General features: G+C 37.0%; 1 protein-coding gene across 1 annotated transcript in view; it reads right to left on the bottom strand.

Moving 5' to 3' along the window:
- The window catches only part of srbd1 (S1 RNA binding domain 1), a 70,733-nt gene extending 53,563 nt beyond the window's left edge, over positions 1-17,170 (bottom strand). Inside the window, exons 1-10 of the mRNA XM_015397354.1 lie at positions 17,091-17,170; positions 16,643-16,716; positions 15,259-15,445; positions 14,979-15,215; positions 14,385-14,618; positions 12,140-12,306; positions 11,792-11,909; positions 10,831-10,969; positions 10,473-10,569; positions 10,177-10,363 (exon numbers count right to left, since the gene is read on the bottom strand). Of these exons, the coding sequence (XP_015252840.1) occupies positions 10,177-10,363; positions 10,473-10,569; positions 10,831-10,969; positions 11,792-11,909; positions 12,140-12,306; positions 14,385-14,618; positions 14,979-15,215; positions 15,259-15,445; positions 16,643-16,716 (1,440 nt within the window). The 5' untranslated portion in view covers positions 17,091-17,170. The remainder of the gene's footprint in view (positions 1-10,176; positions 10,364-10,472; positions 10,570-10,830; positions 10,970-11,791; positions 11,910-12,139; positions 12,307-14,384; positions 14,619-14,978; positions 15,216-15,258; positions 15,446-16,642; positions 16,717-17,090) is intronic.
- Positions 17,171-21,910: the final 4,740 nt, after the last annotated feature.

Here is a 21,910-nt window from a genome sequence, read left to right as displayed (position 1 = left end):
AAATAATTGTATTACCCTCTCTCCCAAGCTGTAATTATTGTAAAAATATAATCAATCAGAACTCTCTTGCAGGTGCATAAAAAGTAACAGTGCTTCCTATGGTTGGGCCTGTTGCGTTGTGTGCCGGTTCCCCCTGAGAGAAACTGTTACATGCTGTTAAGCAAACAGCAGTAAGTGTCTGACCTTTTCAGTCGGGAACCTTTAGCCTGCCACAGAACAGGGCCAAGAAGCAAGACGTCAATCTGGAGCCCAAGCGGAAGAAGCAAGCTGACAAATGCCACCACTATGCCACCATCAGCTTTGAGACCGCAAGGCCTACCCCCCCCACCCACTCCCACACATTGTGCCACAACCATTACAGCTCAGCAGCACTGTTGGGTGTAGTGCATCCATATGCGGCACGCGCACACACAAATATTTTAAACGCAGCTAATGGCATGGCGAAACATGGATTAAAGAAGCAGGATTGTTGAATAACAAGGAAAGTTAGGATCTGGTGGCACGCTTCAGCCCAAGGCTCCCTCAGCGACTAGCGATGAGATTTCTGAAACAATCTTCGTCAAACCTCTGAAGTTTAACATGTTGTCAAAGACACCAAACAAAACCCACTTCTAAAAACCCACAACTACAAGTAAAGTAATAAATTGAAAAGATCTGTTCTAAATATTCCAGGCCTATTTCAAATCAATAAAAGACTATGTAAAGCAACCTCAGCACTTAAATAGAAGTAGCCATAATGAAATGATCTTTTATGCAGTAGTATCTCCGGCTAGAACATTTATAACATTCCACCTTTGATGTACTTATTTTGTGGAGGAAAAAGACAAGTTAAGAAGTGATTGTTCGGGCAAAATCATTAATGTCCTGAACCACTGCTGTTAAAACAACATAACTGAAAAATCTCCCTCCTTATTTGATAAGATTAAAGGGTCTAAAATCTTGCATCAATAATCCATTAGTTCCTGTATCCCTGAATAGAATTTTATTATATGAAAACCACTGAGGCTACAGCTTTTTTTCAGACATCTGTTATTTTGTAATTCTTTACTATCAGGAAGTCCACAAACTGTATTTAAAAACCTTCAGCTGATCCAAAATGCTGCAGCCAGAGTTTTGATGAAAATTAAAAATAGAGATCATATCTCTCCTATACTAGCTTCTTCATTGGCCTCCTGTTAAATCAAGAATAGAATTTTAAAAGCTAAATTTTAAATTCTAAATGGCCAAGCTCCATCTGATATCAGAGATATGATTGTTCGTTATATTCCTAACAGAGAACTTCACTCTCAATCTGCAGGTTTACTAGTGGTTCCTAGAATTTCTAAAAGTAGAATTGGAGGCAGATCTTTTAGTTATCAGGCTCCTCTCCTGTGGAACCAACAACCAGTTTTAGTTCGTGAGGCAGACACCCTGTCTACTTTTAAGAGTAAGCTTAAACTTTCCTTTTTTATCAAGCTTATAGTTAGAGTGGCTCAGCTATCTCTATAGTTGTGCTGCTATAGGCTTAGACTTCTGGAGGACATAGGGACCCATTTTTAATCATAGTGCTTCATCTTATCTCCATTCTCCCACTCTGCAGAATCTGTTAGTTAAATCTCTAACGTTATGCTATCTCTGCTTTCTCTCAAAGTAGCTTCACATCATCTGTTCCTGTTTAGCTGTGACACCATCCTGGAGAGAAATATCAACTGTGCTGCTGCCATCAACACCTTCTTTTATAGATGTTGGAGATCAGCCTGTTTGCCAGTGTAGTCCTGTTTCTCTAACTGTAACTAACTGGATGTGCTCTCTCTCATCCTCTGACATGGTAGGTGGCTCTGAGCTCGTCTGCCTGGCTGTGTGTTTCCTGGACGGAGCAGTCTTTTACAGTTGCCTTTTGTATCTCCTCTTCTGTCTCCTTGAACCCCAGTCCGCCTCAGCAGATGGTCGCTCACATTGAGCCTGGTTCTGCTGGAGGTTGTGATGGGTTGTGAATTGGTGCTATATAAATAAACTGAATTGAACTGAATTTTGGTGTGGTCCTTCACACTAATGGCTAAAAGTGACCCAATTAGACCTCTGTGTGAACGGTTAAGGACACCATAGCGATCCGCAGGCATAGGAGAATGTTTACAGAAGGAGTAATAGATGGGTTCCATAAGGCTTAGTTTAAAAAGCTAAAAAAAACTTTTGTGGATCCCTGTGTCTCCATGTTATCATGACCATGTCTTGCAAAAAAAAAGGAAGGTCTGTGTCTGAAATAGTACCATATATGGAAGTGGTCCAGATTGGATTTATTTGGGGATTGAAAAGAATTGAGTCGCAAAAGTCATATTGCTGCAGAAGTTTGTTAATCTAACTCTAACTGTAAGATTGCGTTTGCATGCATTTTCCTGTAGTCTGAACATAGGCTAACTTGAAGAGAAAACATACAAGACATGTCTATTGAATTTTAATAGGTCTGGTAAAGACAAAAATATAACATCAGTTCACCTAAACTTTCCCAAAACAACAGTCAAAGTTATGATAAAAAAACAACAGTTACTTTTACCCAAGTTTATCATTCTGTCCCTCAGAGAAGGATTGAAAGAAAGGTAATAAAGGGTCTATATAATGCAAAATCAACTTGGAGATTAAAAATGTTATGAAGCTCTTTCTTCACAGAAATGATGCACAAAGTGGTATTTCATTGGTAATCGTGCCAGGCTGAGTTATCCGCTGTCTGAGCAGTACTTAGAGCAGGGGTGTCAAACTGGTTCCAGAAAGGGCCGTGTGGCTGCAGGTTTTCTTTCCAACCAAGCAATAGCACACCAGACTCCATTCATCTCATCAAGGGAGTCCAATCAGAACATGATGACTCGATGAGATGACTGGAGTCCGGTGTGCTATTGCTTGGTTGGAAAGAAAACCTGCAGCACACGGCCCTTTCTGGAACCACTTTGACACCTGTGACTTAGAGAAAACAAGCAGATTAATAATACCTAGGAAAGGAAAATTCCCCCTCCAGGAAGCACCTACTTTAACAACGTTGTGTCCGCACTGTAAGGAAATCCTCACATTCTATGATCAGGATGGGGCGAGGCAGAGTGCTATGATTCTGGCTCAAAGTTGAAACAAAGTAGCTTGATTAGTAGCTAATCTCTACAAGGCAACAACTTTTCCTTTTAGCTAATGTCTAAGTTCAAAAATCCGTTTTTTTGGCCTAGAGAGGTCATTCTGAACTCTTCAGAAGTGTTTTTGATACAGTCAAATGTTTTGTAGGGCAATGTAGAAGTTTTCTTTTTCTGCCTTTCTATGCCACTGAAATGAAATCCAGAGGCTCAAGGGTGACAAGAGGTGTATGATTAAATTTTCTGGAAACAAACTCTACACTCTAGATAGGTCTGATGCAATGGAAACATATGAACATTTTTTGTTTTGTTCTAATCAAACAAACTATTAAATATGGTCCAGGACCTGTGATGCTGCAGGTCTGTTTCTGGGGGGCCTGGGGCACCTGGTTAAATGTAAAATAACACTACAAAATAAAAATAAAAAATCAACACAATTGACAATAAGAAATTGATTCTTGCCCGTCCTAATCCAATATAAGACTTTGCGGTGAGGTAAAGCGGATTTATATAAATGTAAATCCTTTTATTGTCCCACAATCGGGAAAATTCGTTGTCACCATTTTGACCCATCCCCTTAAGGGAGCAGTGGGCTGCCATTGTGTGGCACACAGGAGTAGTGTGAGGTTAAGGGTCTTGCACAGGAACCCAGTGAAGGCTGTGAGGATCAAACTAGGTACTTGCAACCTTGTCTGAGCACAAGCGCACTTCTCTAACCCACTAGGCCAACACTCCGACACTTTAGTAAAACTATGCAATGAGAAGTGGCCAGAGTTCCCTATCTCAGTTTTGTCGCCAAACAGTTGAAGCTAGCATGCAGTTCTAAGCGATTGAGTAGAAGTACCGGTAAATGCCTTTGCACACAACATAAACAGTAAAGTCCAGCAACAATGGAATCTGGACTAAAAAGTTTTCAAGGTCATAAAAACAATGAAAGCCTGAACTGAAACAACTACATGTTGGTGGATAGTGCAGAAAGAAATAAAAAGGTAATTGCAATCAAAATATTGGTTGAAAAAGTAGCAATTTGGATTTTTGGCAAAATTATTAACGTCTAGGGGTGTAGCATACTGAACTGTCAAAATTAATTACTTTCTGAGAAATTCGATAATGTCAAAAAATAATCGGACACATGAGGCAGGGAAAGAAATGCTTTTGCATTAGCTTTGCAGTAACAGTTTTAACTACTGTAAAAATTGAGAACATACACCTTCATTCATAGGCCCCAACAAAGATTTTCCAACTTAAATCTATTGAACAATCTCTGTACTCAGACTTACAGGCTCTAAAAGATATGGCCTACTGGAGAAATATCCTCCAATTCTTTTGCATCATAGTCTTTACTTGTGATACACAAACTGGAGGTTATCTATGAATCTCTCAGTTTCTATCTGCGTCTGATAACTGGTGAGAGATGGCGTGATATGAAAGGGGATGTGGAGCAAATTCTGAATATGTTTATGCATAACAGATGCCAGCTGTGACAGGTAGCCAAGTGCAAGCCACATCCTGACAAGACCAGAAAGACAAGGCTTTCCTTAATCCTTTCCTCAGCCCCAAAGCAAGGGCAGCCAGCCAACGACTATCCTGTATCCGTCTCCTCCTCTCACTCATTGGGTCTGTAGAAGTATACTGTCATCAACACATCCATCCATCCTCCATATCAAGAACAAACTGATGCATCACACTGAGAAATATTCAGAGAATTTGTCCTGTCCTCAATCTTGCTGAGAGAAGGGCTTTTTTTGTCGTCCTATCCCTTTTCATTTAAATTGACTGGTTGGGGTCATGTCTGGAAAGAAAGAATAAAAAATAAATAAATACTGGTTAATTTGAAATATTAGAAGGATTACCCTTTTTTCCATTTTAAATGTCTATATTCTTCCAGTCTTAATTATTTAGATTTTTTTTTCTTTTCTTTTTTTTTCTTTTTACAATATTGACAGTTGAGTAAAAGCAGCTGTTTTAAACTTTTAAACTTTTAAATGTTTCAAAGCTCATATGATGTGTAAAACACACCCAAAGCATTTACTAATGTACAATTTCCAGAAAATGACTCAGTAATGTACAGNAGAGCCAGACCGAACTTCCCCGACCTCAAACTTTGTGGGCGGGACTAAGTTCGGAATGGCACCCAGGCTACTAGGAACCTACACCGAAGCCAGAACCTTGAGTTCTGGCTTCAAAAACCCAGTGTTAAAGTTAAAGGACCTTGAGGCCAAAGAAGATGTGAAATGGCCTTTGATTTTAGGACGACTGTGTGTTATATTTGTAATCAACTAAAAACTAATGATCATAAGACAACAGATCATTGCTGTGGTGTGAAAAAAAAATCTAAAAGTATTATTCAAATGTAAAATCCCTTCATTGAAAATCTGATTTGTGTAAGTTTAATTGTAAAATAAGCTGTTAAGTCTTTTTAGTACTTATTTAGATTTTACAAGAAAAACAAGGGATTTTTTTTTAATTCACACTTTACCAGACATCTCATTGCTGTATAAGAAAAATCTGAATATAATTAGACTAAAGATGTTATTCTTTTATCTAACCAAGCTAAATACTGAGAAATGTTTTAATTTTTCTATTATATTTTACACAGTAAATATTATTCACAAAGGGGGCTGATTAGGAGTTCTTTATAAATGTTTTATTTAAGAAGCTGTTTTTTCATCATATCAAATTTATATCAGAATAACCTACTGCTTGCTTTTACCTAATACATCCTCTTCAACATTTAAAGTGCATTAAAAAGAAGGTTAACAACAACTTTTAAATGTTTCAAAGCTCATATGATGTGTAAAACACACCCAAAGCATTTACTAATGTACAATTTCCAGAAAATGACTCAGTAATGTACAGTAAGTGCTTTGAAAATATCATCACATTAACACTTTGTAAATTTCAACACAGGGTTTAATGTGTTTTACCATCCTTTAAAAATGAAAAATGAAACACATGGGGTTCATTTTTTTTATAGAACCTTGCTTAAAAGTCACCTCATTAGTAGATTTCTCATATGAATAATTTAATCTCAGAATTAATCTCTCATAGGTTTCTCTGAGAAACAATGACCAAATGCAACATGAAGACCAAAGGCCATACCAGACAGGTCAGTGGTAGAGTTAAGGAGAAGTTTGAAGCATGGTTAGCTTCTAAAATATATAAAGATAAGGCCATGTTTTAACTTATCATCTAAAAAATGGAAAGACGTCTGACTGAATACGCACTATTAATCAAAATAATTGCCAATGGGCCCACTGATACTCTGGAGGAGCTACAGAGATCCACTACAATTCAATCTACTTTCTTTAGTATATGGCACATTTAAATAGCGAAACGTTTCGAAAGTGCTGCAAAGGCTACAATAACCGTTACCTCCACCCCTGGGTAAAAGCAACAATATAATAAATAAAACAGTTTAAAACAATAAACACAATCAAATAAATACAAAGCCACAGGGGACCACACAACTTTGGCAATCCTAAAAGCCAGAGGACAAAAGTGAGTCTAAAGACGAGATTTAAAACGCTCCACAGTGGGGGCCTTACGTATATTGAGGGCCAGAGCATTTCACAGCTTAGGGCCAACAACAGAGAAAGCTCTGCGCCCTCTGGTTTTCCGATTTGTCTTAGGAGTCACAAACTGGAGCTGGTCCTCAGACCTCAAAGCGAGCGGAGGACGGTAAATTTGGATGAGGTATACGATGTACTGAGGTGCCAGTCCATTCAAGGCTTTAAAAACAAACAGCAATGTTTTAAAATCAATTAATCCACAGCTCAGGTGGGAGAGCTAACAGTTCTGAGCTGAAATGACATTTATTAGTCATGCCCTCAATAAATCTGGACTGCATGAAGGGTCGAAGAACAAAGACTTTCACTGGCTTCCTTCTATGAGCCATGTTGGTAACAGAGCCAACTTTTGAAAAGAGGTGCTTTTTTTATCAGATGGAATCAACAGAAAATCTATGACAAACTATAAATACTGCCATTTAAAGACACTGCATGTTCAGGCAAAATGGGATAATGTTTCAGACTAGGTAGAGAGCAAAATGAGTTTCCACAAGGAAGGTAGTCAATCAGGGATGATAATTTCAGTTGTATGATACAGAGTGTCCAGGTCTGCTCCTTTAGCACTTCCATCCTGCAACTTTTAGATTCATTTCTTCTCCAACACATGTGAATCTAAGGGCTAAATTTCCTCAGAATATCATTCTGCTCAGCTCATTGCATGTCAGGTGTATTGGAGAAGGAATTGACTTGAGAATCCCTGTAGTATGAATAATATATCAAATCATCCTAAATATGTCCACCATACTTTAGAGTTTCATCAATTATGCACGACTTAAAGTGGATCAATAAACTAACATCCCATCAATATACATTGAAGTTCCTGGTTTCAGTGTGGCTCTACATGAAAAACTTCATAAATAAATGCTTATAATGCTTTCAAACAGCCCTACATGGTCCTCATATTTTCTATAAACCAGAGGCAAATATAATCGACCATAAAACCAAAGTAACTCTTGACAAACCCCATCAAACGGGTCTGTTTAATTGATGAAACATTTGCAAATGTCTGCGCTCCTCTGCAGGGGAAAGCCCCAATCACAAGTCTAAAACTCTCGTTTGATCGCAGTACAAATCACATTTAAAACAGCCCACTTCCACATTCAGCAAATCCGCTCTGGCATCCTGCAGAGCATGAAGGAGTCCAATGGCTATAAGGTAAATGTGTACGCTTCAAACAAAGACTCAAATCAAGTCTAATGGAATCAGATCTGGGATAAGTGTTATACTTTCAGACAAGCTGAATGCCGGAGATTCCCCTAAACTGAGGTCAAATTAATCAATTATAACTGTCATAATTTGGTGACAGCAATGGTTCAAACACTTTCCTATGTGATCTTACCCTTTTTCTTTATAAGGAAATAACATTTGATAATTGCTACAATGCTAAATAGGGTTAATTATCCAACTAAAAATATAAGTTCTCTGAATTTCGATTTTATTTTAATAGTCATTCTGAAGCAAATATCAGATTTTACAAAGACAAATATTATTTTCCTGCTCCAATAATCACCAAACTGTTTCAAAATTGAAATAAACATATCAAAATTGATGCAGGCATGTGAAGGGACTTTATGCTGTCTTTTGACAGTATAAGTTTAAGGTTCATTAAGTTCATTAGCTGCTTTAATTTCAGGGACTCATTAACAGCTCCCTGGGACAATAACTCCCTTGCCTTGTCTTTTTCCTTTCATGAAAAAAGAGCTGAGGATTAATATGATGTGCTAAAGCATACGGGCAAGTGTGCACAAACACACATGCCTTCTGTCAAAACATATCCCTCACCTGCTTCCTCCCCCAGCCAACTCTGTGGCTAGAAAAGGTTCATTTTAGCCCGAATCTGACAGCTAGCAGGGTCACGGCAGCCTGTGGATTAACACTCCATGACAAAGGCGAGTCATCGAATTAAATGCCTTGCATACACAGAAGACAAGTGGGAGGGAAAGGGAGGTGAGGTGTGGATTGGAGGGATGAGGTTTAGTCAGAGAAAGAGGGGTGAGGCAGATCCGAGGCGAGCGTGAGAGATAAGTGACGGACGCACCTCAGCGTTGCTCGTCTCTCCATGCTTTCTTTCTTCAACTGCCCCCCCACTCCATTTTCCCCATCCTTTTTGTCCGCCTGTGGGCGCACCAGCAGAGGCTGTCACTACAGAGGACCGCCTGTCAATCAAAGCTTCCTAATCCAATGGCATGTCGGCAGGGGACATGTCACATATGTTAAGAAGAGAGAACGAGGGGACTTTCAGGCTGTGGGTGTGTGGAGCAAGTGTGTGCGAAAATGTGTGTATGTGATTAAACCACTGCAGGGCAGAGGGAGTGTGGTGTGGCAGAGGCTGTGGGTGACGGGAGCAGTGCTGACACATGAGGCCTGGGACCAACTCTGAGTAACCTACCAGTCACTGGAGAGACTGAGGGGGAGCAGAGGAGACAGAGCGGGGCACAGGAGGGGTAAATATGAAGGCACAGGCAAGACTAACTGCTGCTGACGTGAGTAGCATTCAGATCCGGCAAGCAAGAAGGAAGCACCGCTCCCACAAACAGAAGCAAAGGGGGTTGTGTTTGTTTATAGGGGAGCAGATATGTGTGAATCAGGTAAGGTGAACAAAAACCAAAGGAGACAAAACTCAGTATAGCCAAGCAGAATCAATGCAGTGGATGACTTTTTTTCCCCAAAACTTTTTCCTTCAAAGTTCAGTAATCATTCATCGCAATAAGTAAATTAGCCTGCTCTAGAATAAGACCATGCTCGTAAATCTCTTCATTCAGGGGATTTTTTTTACCTCCACCAAGGCGGTTGTGCTAATAGTCCTTTTTGTGTGTGTTTGTCTGTCCATCTGCAAATGATAACATAAAAACTTAGAAACGGGTTTAATGAAATTTTTACCGAAAGTGAACCCCAGTCCAAGGAACTATCGATACAATTCTGGTGATGATCTGAATGCAGGAATTTTTCAAAGGATTCTTTAATATTATTTGGTGAAACAAGCAGTTCCTCCCTAAACCAGAGGGTGGCAGCAGTGACTATTAACAGCTTCACCATCGTACTCAAAAAAGTCCAGATGTATTATACCGAAGACGAAAACAGGGGAAAGGTGAGCTATGCCTTGATCGAAGTATCGATCTGCTGATTAAATAAGAAGCAGATTTAATGTAGAAGGTTAGAGCAGAACAAACACCAGAGGCTGCAAACAAATGCTCCCTCTGCCATTACTCACCATGAGCTAGATGGTAAGGGAGGTAGAAAGATCTCCAGAGCTTATAGTTAATAGAAAATGCAGCAAAATAAAAAAATTTATAAAATAAGTAATAGGGTGAGCTAAAGGAAAAGGACGAAGGACTCTGGATGGACATCTAGAGAGGTTGTTAATAAAGCAAAAGATCTTTCTGTTTGCTTGTACCACCAAAAATCATTAAAAAAGAAGGGACTTGGTTGCCCCGCTAATAAATGATAGAGGTCTCCTGTTTTTTCCTTTACTATAAATTTTCAGCAGGAGTAACAACTGCAATAGCGCATCGTCTTACCTGATGAGGCTGGATGCGCTGGACGTTGCAGGTAAAGTCAAAATAGAGCTGGAACTTGTCAAAGTCTTTGTTTTTGTTTTTATCCGCTCCTGGTTTCTTCTGGCCTTGAGCAGATTTCCCCTGCTCCTTTTCCTTCAGTGCTGTCTTGGAAACACTTGATTGGATGGTCACATAGCTCCTTTCACATCTGAAAAAAAGAAAAAGGAACACCTAGAAAAATCTGACTGGAAATATTTTAGAGATGTACGTTTCCATCCTACTTAAGGTAGCAGAAATATACAGAAAGGCTCTTTTACAATGCTTTAATGTAGGTGAGTGTCTCTGGATCTTTGGCTATCATGTCGGCCAAAATGTGCTCCACACCAGTGGCCACTTCTTCAACGGATGACAGACCTGTCACACACAAAAAATCCGACACACAGAGTGAATTAAGAAAAGGTCTCTACTACATGTAATCAGTGATATTAATAATATAAGCCTTGAATTCTATACATCTACTTTCATCTGTCACTTAACCAACTACAAATAACAAAACCTCCCAAATAAATAACTTGATTCACAAACATTTTTTATTTCGTCAGAGTACAATAGGGAAAAACAATCATTTTAAGATCTGTTTTTATTTGCATGTGACTGCATGTAGTGGCCTCCTACCTTCAGTGCCAGGCTTCACCCAAGCTGTGAGATCCAAATTATGTGGTGAGTTCATCATTGCAGAGGCAGCATCTTCCAGGCCTAAAGCTTTGGCCCTGCGAGCTTTAGTAAGCTTGCTGCCTTTCTTGTAAGGAGAATACTGCAAACAAAACACAACGCAAGGCTTAAAAAAATGACTGCTCATCAATTTGTCAATAGTCGAGCTCTAAGATTAATCAACTTTAGCTTATTTAATTAATCTATCATTTGCACCCTATATGGTATCAACCTAAATCAAGTAAAATATCATGATATCGAGAAGCTTTGTTCTTATGATCCCTAGACTGAGCTTCCAGGTGTAAATCTGAAGGCTTTTGTCTAATTTTATTTAAACCAACGTTTAACAGTTGCATTTTTACAAACACTATAAACTAAATTATGCACAGAAATATGTTAATAGGCCAACTAAATGCTTCTCGCTCACAGGAAGTAATGGGCAGAGAGTGATGACTAAAATGAAACAGAAAAAGTCAGAAATATGCAGCTCTGATGCCAATATTATCACACTATTTAACAAACATGTTTGTCTCTTAACAAAAATCTATTAAAACCAAATCGGTTGGGAACAAATGCAAATATTATATCGTTTATAGGACAACATCAGAGACCTACATCACTGCTCGGGGAGGAACAAAGACAACCTGCTAACTACATATTATATATTTGATTCTTTTGTGACATTTCTTGTAAAAAAAAAAAAAAAGAAAACTTCCCTTTTAATAACAGCATTACAGCATAATTAAATAGTTTAATTCCTTATTTTCCATGAATTTATAGCTCTTTTTGAAAACGGATGTGGAATAAAACAGTTTTTGATATATATCATATGTTTTTTAGGTCGGTTGTACACAATATTTCCCTCATTTAGACAAATCACAGTAAAAGTAACAGTTTAACTAAATAAACTATGAAATAATCTGACCACATGATCCAGGTCATCAGCTGATCGGCAGTTCCTGAGGCTTTCCTCCAACTCAGGTGTCAAAACACCGTCCTTCTTCAGGGTCTGAATCACAGACTGGGTCTTCTTAGCAAGAGAACTGAAGCATATAAAGAAGCAGATATATCAATCTTAACCAAATAAAAACAAAAAAGAGACTGCTTAACATTAACAGAAGGCTGAAAGTTTTGGGACTCAAAGCTGAGCCACTACCACCATCTAGTGGCCAACAGCAGGAAAAAAGCACTGCTTACTTTAATGTTCTTTTGTGTGTCGTAATGAAAGCAGTTAATAAATATTCACTTTGTTTATTGTGCAACATTTGCCCACCATAACTCCTCAAAGACCATCTGGACGTCTCGAACTGCATCTGCATCCATGTGGTTGATCATGTCCTTGCGGTATCGCACCATAAAGGGAACAGTGTTTTCCTCACGTAGCAGCATAATGATATTCGCACAAACCCACTGCTCCACACAGGTCTGAGTAGAGAGAACCTGAGAAGAACAAAAATGGTTTGAAAAAAGTTTAAGTGATAAAAAGAAAATAGCTGGGAATAGAAAAATGCTTATCCTTTTACATTAATGTTTACAAATTAAATTAGAGTTACTGTTTTATTCCTTTTGGTCACAGTGTAATGCAAAACAATTGGAGGAAATAATCTAGTGAATTTAAGAAGTTTAAGTTTATACATTTCTTCATTCATAAACTAAAAAGTAATCTATAAATATATACACTTTCTTTATGATTTTCAACATCGACAGCTAGGTGATGCAATTAGAGCTGAAACAATCAAATTAATTGTGATTAATCCACTATTGAAATAATAAACAACAAGGTTTTGTATGGCAAGGGCTTTGTAACCTTTATTAAGAGGCCTTAGGCCTCAATGCAGCTCCCCCGGGTTTAAATTCCCAACCTGGAGACCTTGCATGGCATGCCATAATTTACCAAATCAAATAATTATTAACTGGAGAATACAGTCTCAGAATCATTGCTGAAAGAACAGCACACTTAGAGAAGTAATTATGATATAAATCTTTTGAATCTGATTTGCTCAGACAGAGCTGAACTTCAGAACAGGTGCACTTATTAATGCATGTGCCAATTTAGTGGAACAGCAGGCGCAAACTTTGTGTGTGTGTCCTTATGAATGTGAAGCTTAGAGATAGACATATAGAGATTATTTTCTAGTTATCTGGGTTGAGCTTATCAGCTGTTACCCATTAGCAATCTGATACTACTGTTGACTGGATAGACCGTATACCTCGTCATGTGACTGAAGAGATCAGGGATGGCATAAACTTTGTTTAAAAAAAAGTATCAACACAGATCTAAATCATCACTAGCTGCTCTATATGCTATGCATCATGAATAATTAGTCAGTATTGGGTATAGGATCAGTTCTTCGCTAGTTTTTTTTTTTTTTTTTTACTCATGACATGAATGTTTAACTCATAACACAGGGTAGGTATGACAACATTGTAGATTTTATTTTTAACCCATATTACCCAGCCCTAATTATCATTTCTATTATTTTTAATGATTATTATCATTACTTTAAACTTTATAGCTTAGAACTTCCTCTTTCTTTTTAGTCTAGTATAAACTCTAGGGCTGTGTCCAAACGTCTACCCTAAACCCTAAATCCCTCCATTACTATATAGAGTGGGGACTATATAGTGGACTTCATGGTGAACTCACTTATCTGAACGTTGGGACAGATGATCACTACTGTTTGCTCCCCATTGGTCACGTAACTCTGTCTTCCCGCACGGTGCCTGCGCCATCTTTGTTATTTGTCACTGCTGTCGGGTAGCGACAGCTGTAGGCGACAGTGGGCAGCTGTGACAACAAATCCCGTAATGCTTTGCGAGGAAACTTTTCATCGCAAAGCATTTTGGGATATACCTGCTCGTGACGTGACCATAGATGACCACTTCTTTTCAAAGTGCATTGTGGGAAATTTCAAGTTCAACTATTTTTTATCCACAAGATGTTCGGACATTAATCTAAAGTGGCGTAGTCACCATAAAGGGCCCTACATAGTGATATACAGTACTATAAAGGGCCCTATATAGTGATTATGGTGGACTTAAGGGACACAGTCTAGTTGTTTATTTATTCCAAGAACCATCTTTTTAACTTAAATTATTTATTTATTTATTTAAATCAATTAAACAGAAAAATAATCCCAAGATTAACTGATTTCTAAAATAATCAATAACTTAGGCCTTATCACAGACAGAGAACAGAATGGAGCAACAGCGCACTAAGCTATTCAATGGCAGTGACTGGCATCATTCTTAGGAAGCTGTTCTTTTGTTTATAAAGCAGTGACCCAGTTGTGAGGTCATCAATACTTTCTAGCAATTTTGTTCCTTGACAAAATTATCCAACTACACTGCTTAGTTGTATGAATCAACAAACAGAAAGATCTAAAAAGTTGATAGTAAATTTAGTATTTTGCAGAGAAAAGCATCTGTTCATGGTTATAGTTTCATGACTGTTCCACTTGATTCTGAGATTTTAGGTCTGCCTCACACTAAAAGCAGGTCCAACATACAGTCCTTACCTCAACAACATCCCAGTTCATATTGAGATCATTCTTCAGAGACCGGAATTTGGATTCTGGTAAGGCAGCTCGTTGCTGCTGGTTTGTTTCCCTGAATGGCTGTTTTTTGTGACATGGCTCATCAAAAGTGAAATCGTCTTCAGGCGCTTCTTCCTTCTTGACTTGGAGCCCAGCTTTAGATGTCCCCTCATCTGCCCATCCTACTGTCTGATCCGACACAATGAAGGAGATCCTCTAAAACAGGAAAGCAAATAAGAATATTAACAGAATGAGATGGAAAAAACTAATTGGTAACAAAATCAAATTAGCTATACAAAGCATTACAGGGTTATTTCAATCCATTCTTATTGGATGTTCTGAACAGCAATGATAATGTCGACAGCTAAAGAGCAGGGGCTAAAGTTTTATAAGCATAAGCATACAAACATAAACATAACATTTGGCAAATATTTATTTCTAAAATAACCATGCTTATTATTTGTTTGATAAATAAAAAATACACACTTTGGACACCAAGAAATACCTGCATATGTGAATCAGAACATAACCTGAATTATTTGTTCTGATTCTTTTTAAAATGGACATTATGATTACCTCTTCTTTCATTCTGACACCAGATTCTCCCTTGTCAACTCTCTGTTCTTCTGGGAAATCACTTTGTGGTTTGCTTTTATTTTCTTCTAAATCATCACCATTAGTCTTTTTTCTCTTTGCTCCAGTGGTTCTTTGAGTGTTTGGTGATTTTTGTTCTGCTGCACGTTTGCGGGGTGCTCTTGGTTTAGGTTCTTTGGGAACTTTAGGAGCCTTAGGTTCTTTGGGAACTTTAGGAGCCTTAGGTTCTTTGGGANTTAGGTTCTTTGGGAACTTTAGGAGCCTTAGGTTCTTTGGGAACTTTAGGAGCCTTAGGTTCTTTGGGAGCTTTTGGTTTAGTAGTCTTCTTGGGAGCCGCTTTCATCCCGCTAGCTTTAAGACCTCTGGCTGCTGTGCTGGTAGCGTTTGTTGACTCTGGTGGCCTCCACTCCTCCATGTCTTCATCACTACTCACCACCTGAGAAAAAGATCTGATAATAAAGGTATAATAAAAATATAACATCAGAAAAAAGGGGGGAAAGTACAGAATCTTGCAAAATTACCCACACCTCTTTAACATTGTTCTTATTTAAGAAACACAAAATGGGGAAAAAAATTGACCAAGATAAAGAAACGATGATGTTCACAGAAAAAAAAAAAAAAAACAACGATTGGCTTTTTATTACTCTCAAAGAGGCACCTGTACCTGGCTTATCTTATTCAATTCTTTTAAGTACAAACTTTGGTTCCAGTTTTAGTTCCAACACGTTTGGGGGATTTTACAACCAGATATTTACTGAGAAACTAAATATTTTGTCAAATCTTTATTTTATTTTACTGGCTTATTCTGACACATAAATATGCCTAACTATTTCCTTCTACCTCTGGCTGTATATGTAAGATTGTTTGTCTTTTTTCTGATGGAGATCATCCTACACTATAGTCTACCTTAATGTAAGGTCTCTTAATAGTTCGATTATTTTAATTACTCAGCCATTAGCTACATCCATACTCTTTTTAATTCTGACCAGAATTGCTATACCTGAAGAAACAAACCTCAGCATGGCACAGCCACCACCATGTTTAACTATGAGAATGTTTTTTGTGATTTTTTCATTCTCCACCATATGTATTGTTTTGCAGGTGGGCTAGAATAATATTTTCTGCTTTCATGAGTCAAGGATCTCTCTTCTACTAGTCCCCCTTTAAGGCTTTGGGCAAACTGTAAGCACATCTAGTCCCACAAAGGCTTTCTTCTTGACATTGCTACATAAAGATCAGATTTATGAAGTACTTTGTGGAAATTAGTTTTTTCCAACCACAGATAAAAGCAAGAAGAAAAAACTAGAAGTGCTTTATGGATTAACCTTTACCAGGTCGGCCAGCTCCAAGTCCAGACTTTATTTACACCAAGGTGTTTCACTCATTAGTTAGTAACTTCTCACAACCCCTGGTTATACTGGATGTTCTTTAGTGATATCAGAGGAAATTGGGCTGGATACATGTTTTCAGATTTATTTCAGTCAAAATGTTGGAACCAATTTAAAGGAAACAGTTACAGTTTATATCAAAGGTGCAATGTGAAGCCATACTTAAAAATTGACATTATAAAGAGTCTTTGCAAACATGCAGGTCTAATGTTTAATATAAATTAATCGTTTAAAAAAGAAAGAGAAAACATAACTCACAAGTCGGAGTCTAGAGTGTCATTATCGTTGTAAACTACAGCTTTGGCAGTTGTTGCTCTGGGTCTTCGCATCATCTGTTAGATGAAATAAAAAGTCCAGTGACATTAATATGAATTAGTATGGATTATAGAAACGACACATTTATGAATTTCTTATATATGTAGCTGCATTTGGCTTCCTGTCAGCTGTTGGTAAACTGTTGCTTTTTCTTTGTATGCAGTTGGAAATATAGAAAGAAACAAATACTTTCTAATTCAAAAGAACAAATATAAGCTATTAACAGACGCTAGTTTCCATAAAATGATCTGGGTACGTAAGCTTTTTTTTTTTAAATTTGCCGCTACCAGTTAATGCTAACTGCGTTAGATACGTTCCCATTGGGTCTTTTTTATGTCTGCCTTTCTTTTCCATATTTTACCATATTGTATGAAGCACGAGTACTATGTACCTTTATAAGGCTGAGTATATTTGGGTTATACGCAGCTGTTTGACAAAAAGAACTAAAGATGAACAGCGACTTCCTACAACAGCACGATTTCAACCAATCACAACACGCAAAGCCCTTCCTCTTTCGATTAAATGTTGTGTTCCGTACCCGATAACGCCCCCTATCGTCTGGTAGTACGGGGGGTTATTGACCAGTACGTTCAGTTAAATGTACATTATGCCTCCAAATGTAGATTAAACTGATCAAGTAAAAGTAGAGGTGTCAAAAGTATTTACTACTCCAGTATAGTAGAAATCCTACTGTTTAAAAACATTTCTGTTGAAGTTAAAATATCATCTTAAGCTTTTGACTTAAGTAAAAGCGTAAAAGTATCATTTTTTAAAACTACTTAAAGTATAAAAATACAAGTAATGCAGGAAAAATGTTAAGGACAGATGCTTTAAACCTTATACTGGTTACTGCACTACTCTATTAAAGGAACATGTTTCTACAGTTCTGGGTGAATTCCCTTAGACTTAATTTTCTTAGTTTAATAACTAATGGCACAAGTATCAAATTTAACTTTGGATGATCTTGAAAAAAATATTTATTTTGGTATGTAGTGAATGACAAGTTGGTGCAGCACCAACCACAAAGAAATTTTCTGTATAAAAAAAAAAGATTTTGATGTTTTTTTTCTTTATTAAATAGGCCAAAATGAAAATTAGTTCAAATGGAACAAAACCAATGAGTCTTTTCATAAAATGTAAGGAGTAGAAAGTAGAGATAATTGCATAAAAAAAAGGAGTAGAAGTAAAAAGTTGTCTGAAAAATGATTACTCCAGTAATTTATATAGTCAAAATTTGTACTTAAGTAAGGTAACAAAGTATTTGTAATTTGTTACTTGAAACCTCTGAGTAAAATAAAAATGTATTCAGAAAAATGATGTAACCAAATATGTGTATTAAAAGAAACAATTCTCACAGTATAACACAATGATAGGAAGTTCAAATAAGGAAGAAAAACTAGATATACCCAAAATATCTGAGCAACAAACAAAAAAACAAGGATCTGAAAAAAGTAAACGTTTGTTTTATTTCTCATTAATGTACACTCAGCACAGTATCTTAATCTTTTTTCCTCTGTGTTGCCCTGCGATGGACTGGTGACCTGTCCAGAGTGTACCCCGCCTCTCACCCGTAGACAACTGGTGATATAGGCACCAGCAACCCTCGCGACCCCACCCCAGTGTGACAAAAAAACATTTGATCTTAATCTTTTATTTTCCAGATGCTCCTGTTTGTCCTTCCATCTCCAGCCAAGTAACAATGTTTTCACAACTTTTTTTTTTGTCTAACTCGTTTGAGTCCCAAAAACTTTTCAGCTCCTCTGGCAATGATTTTCTCACTTATGCTTGGGTTGGCCTGTTCAGTTAATGACATAGGCTATGAATATGAGTAGAGAAACTAGTTTCTCTACTGTTGGAGTCAGTCTCTGTATGCTGTTAACCTGGCGTAAAATAATGTTTAATAATTTTCTAATCAATCCAAATTCTCATTTATTGGTATTCCTGTTATTATTCCTTTCACTGTTCTATTCTCTCCTATGACTTTTTGCTCCTCATTATTGCAAATTACCAGCAAGTTTTTATCTCTCAAATCCTTTACTAATTAAACATTCCCAATTTTCTCATTTATTTCCTTGGAAATGAAAATGGGGCTCAAATGACTCTATTTATATTTAGCCCTGAATCAAAATATTATTTTTATTTCTTCCCCTACTACCTTCCTTCACACAACTCTTTTTTTTTTAATCTGGACTGCTTTCTTCTAATTCCCGTTTATTTCCTTGATTCTCAAACCCCCTTTCTCCCCTTTTTACTTCCTCTATCTATCTCTTAGAAAATTTTAGATAAAAAAATTTTTCTACATTTTTCGATTCCCTTCTACTCTATTGCATCATTTTTTTTTTCTTAAAATTTTTTAGACAGCACAGAACTATAAAAATGTAAATGAAATTGTACTTTTTAATTATAGCAGAATTCTTAAAACAAAAATCAAATGTTTAATTAGGGTATAAACCTAATAAAAAATAAAATGAATATGTTTTGAATTAAAAAAAATGATAAAATTAGATAATCATATATATTGCTAATATGAGATATTTTTACTTTTGTTTAAACCTAGAATGGTGTTTGTCTGTAAATGTTTTATGTACCAGAAGCATGTACAGTAAGCAAGTACAAAAAGGACCCTTCTGTAGTTCATGTTACTCTGTTCTACCTGGTAACAGATGAGTAAGAGAAATTAACCAATCATAAAATCGAGATTGAAAAAACCCTGCCATAACAGAATAGTGTTACTCAGAATTGTTTTAGGGTTTTCCCTTCCATCCGCTTTCAGTTCCCTCTGACTCAGATTAGTGAAAAGGATCAAATCTCCTAGACTTCAGTCATTACTGCGAAACAACCTGCAACCTGTTCAAACAAAAGGTAAACTCTATCTTATCTGTGTATCCTGTCAGGATAGCATTATTTCTAAGTTGTTGACAGATCTTATTTTGTTTGTGTGTGTTTATGTTTGTAGGTGTTTGTGTTTGAGTGAAAAATGTCTGACCCAGAGACCCCATCCCAACCTCTTCTTGGACAAACATCCGTCAATGTAGGAGCACCAGGACAGGGGTAAGGAGGGAGTAATATGTGTCTTTATCATCAAGATTTCTTAATTATATGTTCTAAATTCGTAATCATTTGGGGTTTGTATCTTTTGTTCCCAAAACATTGATTTTGCTGGGATATTTTGATTGTATGCTTTAATATTTAAATTCTTCTTCTTTTGGGTTCAAAGTAGTGTTGCACTGTTATCGATACTGCACTAAAATGGTGGTATCGGTATTGGTGAGTACCAACAAATAGGGCACCTATACCATTTTAAGAGCCAAAAGTTTATTCAACTATTGTCACCCATGTCCTGCTTCACAACGGTAGCCAGCAGCTTGACAAAGCCATGATGAAAATTATTTTACATCTAAGAAGTATGCAGTTCTTCAGATATACACACGCATCAATTTCAGACAGATGGAATCGGTATCGTCCGATACTGCACAGCCAGGTATTGGGTATCGCTATCAGGGCCAAAAAATGGCATCGGTGCAACACTAGTTCAAACATCAAATTTGTTCCAAATCCTTGTACAGTTTTATGCTAAATCAAGTATCCATGCCTTTTCATTTGTGACAAATTACAAATGAAAATCCAGATTATAATCCCTTGATATTGTTTCTAATGAAGTCTCAATATGATTTAAATTAGTAGGATTTGGAATAGTTTATATACCAGCTTCTTTTATGTTCTAAAATACTTTCTGGTAATCTCTGCTTTGCTATTGTTTTTTTTTTTTTTTTTTGTATTGTAAGTTTGAATTCCTTGGACTTTTTAAAACTACACTAAGAATCTGTGTTTTGAACAGTTTGTATCTTTTTTCTTCCATATTGCAGTAGAAGAATAACATGAAAATAGGAGGCAATATTTGATCTTTAAAAATTTAAATTAATAAAAAAATTAATTTTCCCACAGTGGAACAATAAAGGAATAATCTGTTTCTGGACAATTTAGACCCTAAAACCAGAACGAGAAAAACTATATTAAAAAAACATAAATGAGTAAAAAGGCAGTTTTAGTCTATTTATTATGGGGCTGTTCTTGTCTAGTCTGTGAAAGTCATAGAAGACTGTTATGTTTCTTACTTAATGGAGCATTCAAAGATTATTCAAATTTGAACTTTAAGGTTTGTGTTCTGGAGTATCTGATAAAATCATAGGAATGTCCAGCAGACAGAAAAATATTTTCAAACTTTCCTTTTTGCATCTGGTTGGCAACAAGTGATGTCATCTGTAGGTATATGTGGTAAATACCCTGTGCTCAGTTCCGCTTTTAGAGAACTCCCCCAGTTTCCAAAAAGACCCCTTGAGGAAGTTACATGTAGGTTTTGTCACTATCATTCACCGCGTTTGAGATTCTTTTCCCCTTTAGTTAATAACTAAACAAATATGCCTTATTTCCTGCCTATATTCTGTCTCCTTCTAGCCCTCGGTCCACCCGGGCTTATAAGGTGGCAGGACTGACCCTGCTGGCCTGTGTCCTGATTGTGGGCCAGGCGGCGATTGCCTACTTTCTCGTCAGCCAGAGGAGCGACATCAGGAATCTGGAGGAACAGAACCAAAAAATGACCGTGCAGATGAGCAGTGGAAGATCTGGTAAGCAACGGAAATTCAAATCACTATAGCAGGAATAAAGTATATCATGATTTGTTTAGGTTTTGATTATTCACAGCTTAAGAGATAAAAAGTTTACTAACTTTAATTTAAAAATTAATTGTTTTTATTGTCAGAACATGGGTCTCTCTAATTTAATCAGATAGAATACTGTTTGAAGGAGATAAGAAATGATGAGTGCATTTAAAAACCTGTTGCTGTACAAAATCGAAAAGCAAATCACTATGTGTTGCAAAACTTTTTGAATTGACTTAGTAACGGTCATTGTTTGCCCTCAGAGACACTCTTAACATTGAAAAATTATACAAATCAATACTTGGAGTTGATGAGAGAATGTCAGTCTCACTGTTGCACATGTTGCTTTTCTTTTGCTCTGCAGCTTCTATGCCTGTGAGGATGCACATGTCCATGATTCCAGCCCTGGAGATTATGGACACCTCCATGGAGGAGGTAAAAGCTGCTTTTGTTGCACTTTGGTTAACATCCATGTTCTAGAATTAATGTTTTTCCCTAAAAAATAAATCAACCCTTAATGTTTATTACTGTAAAACCAGTCTCATTTTTCTTT

The sequence above is a fragment of the Cyprinodon variegatus genome, unplaced genomic scaffold, assembly GCF_000732505.1.
Source record: "Cyprinodon variegatus isolate N-32 unplaced genomic scaffold, C_variegatus-1.0 Scaffold856, whole genome shotgun sequence".
In the NCBI taxonomy this organism is placed as follows: domain Eukaryota; kingdom Metazoa; phylum Chordata; class Actinopteri; order Cyprinodontiformes; family Cyprinodontidae; genus Cyprinodon; species Cyprinodon variegatus.
Note: the sequence above shows the minus strand (reverse complement) of the source record. Positions and strands in the feature narration are given on the sequence as shown.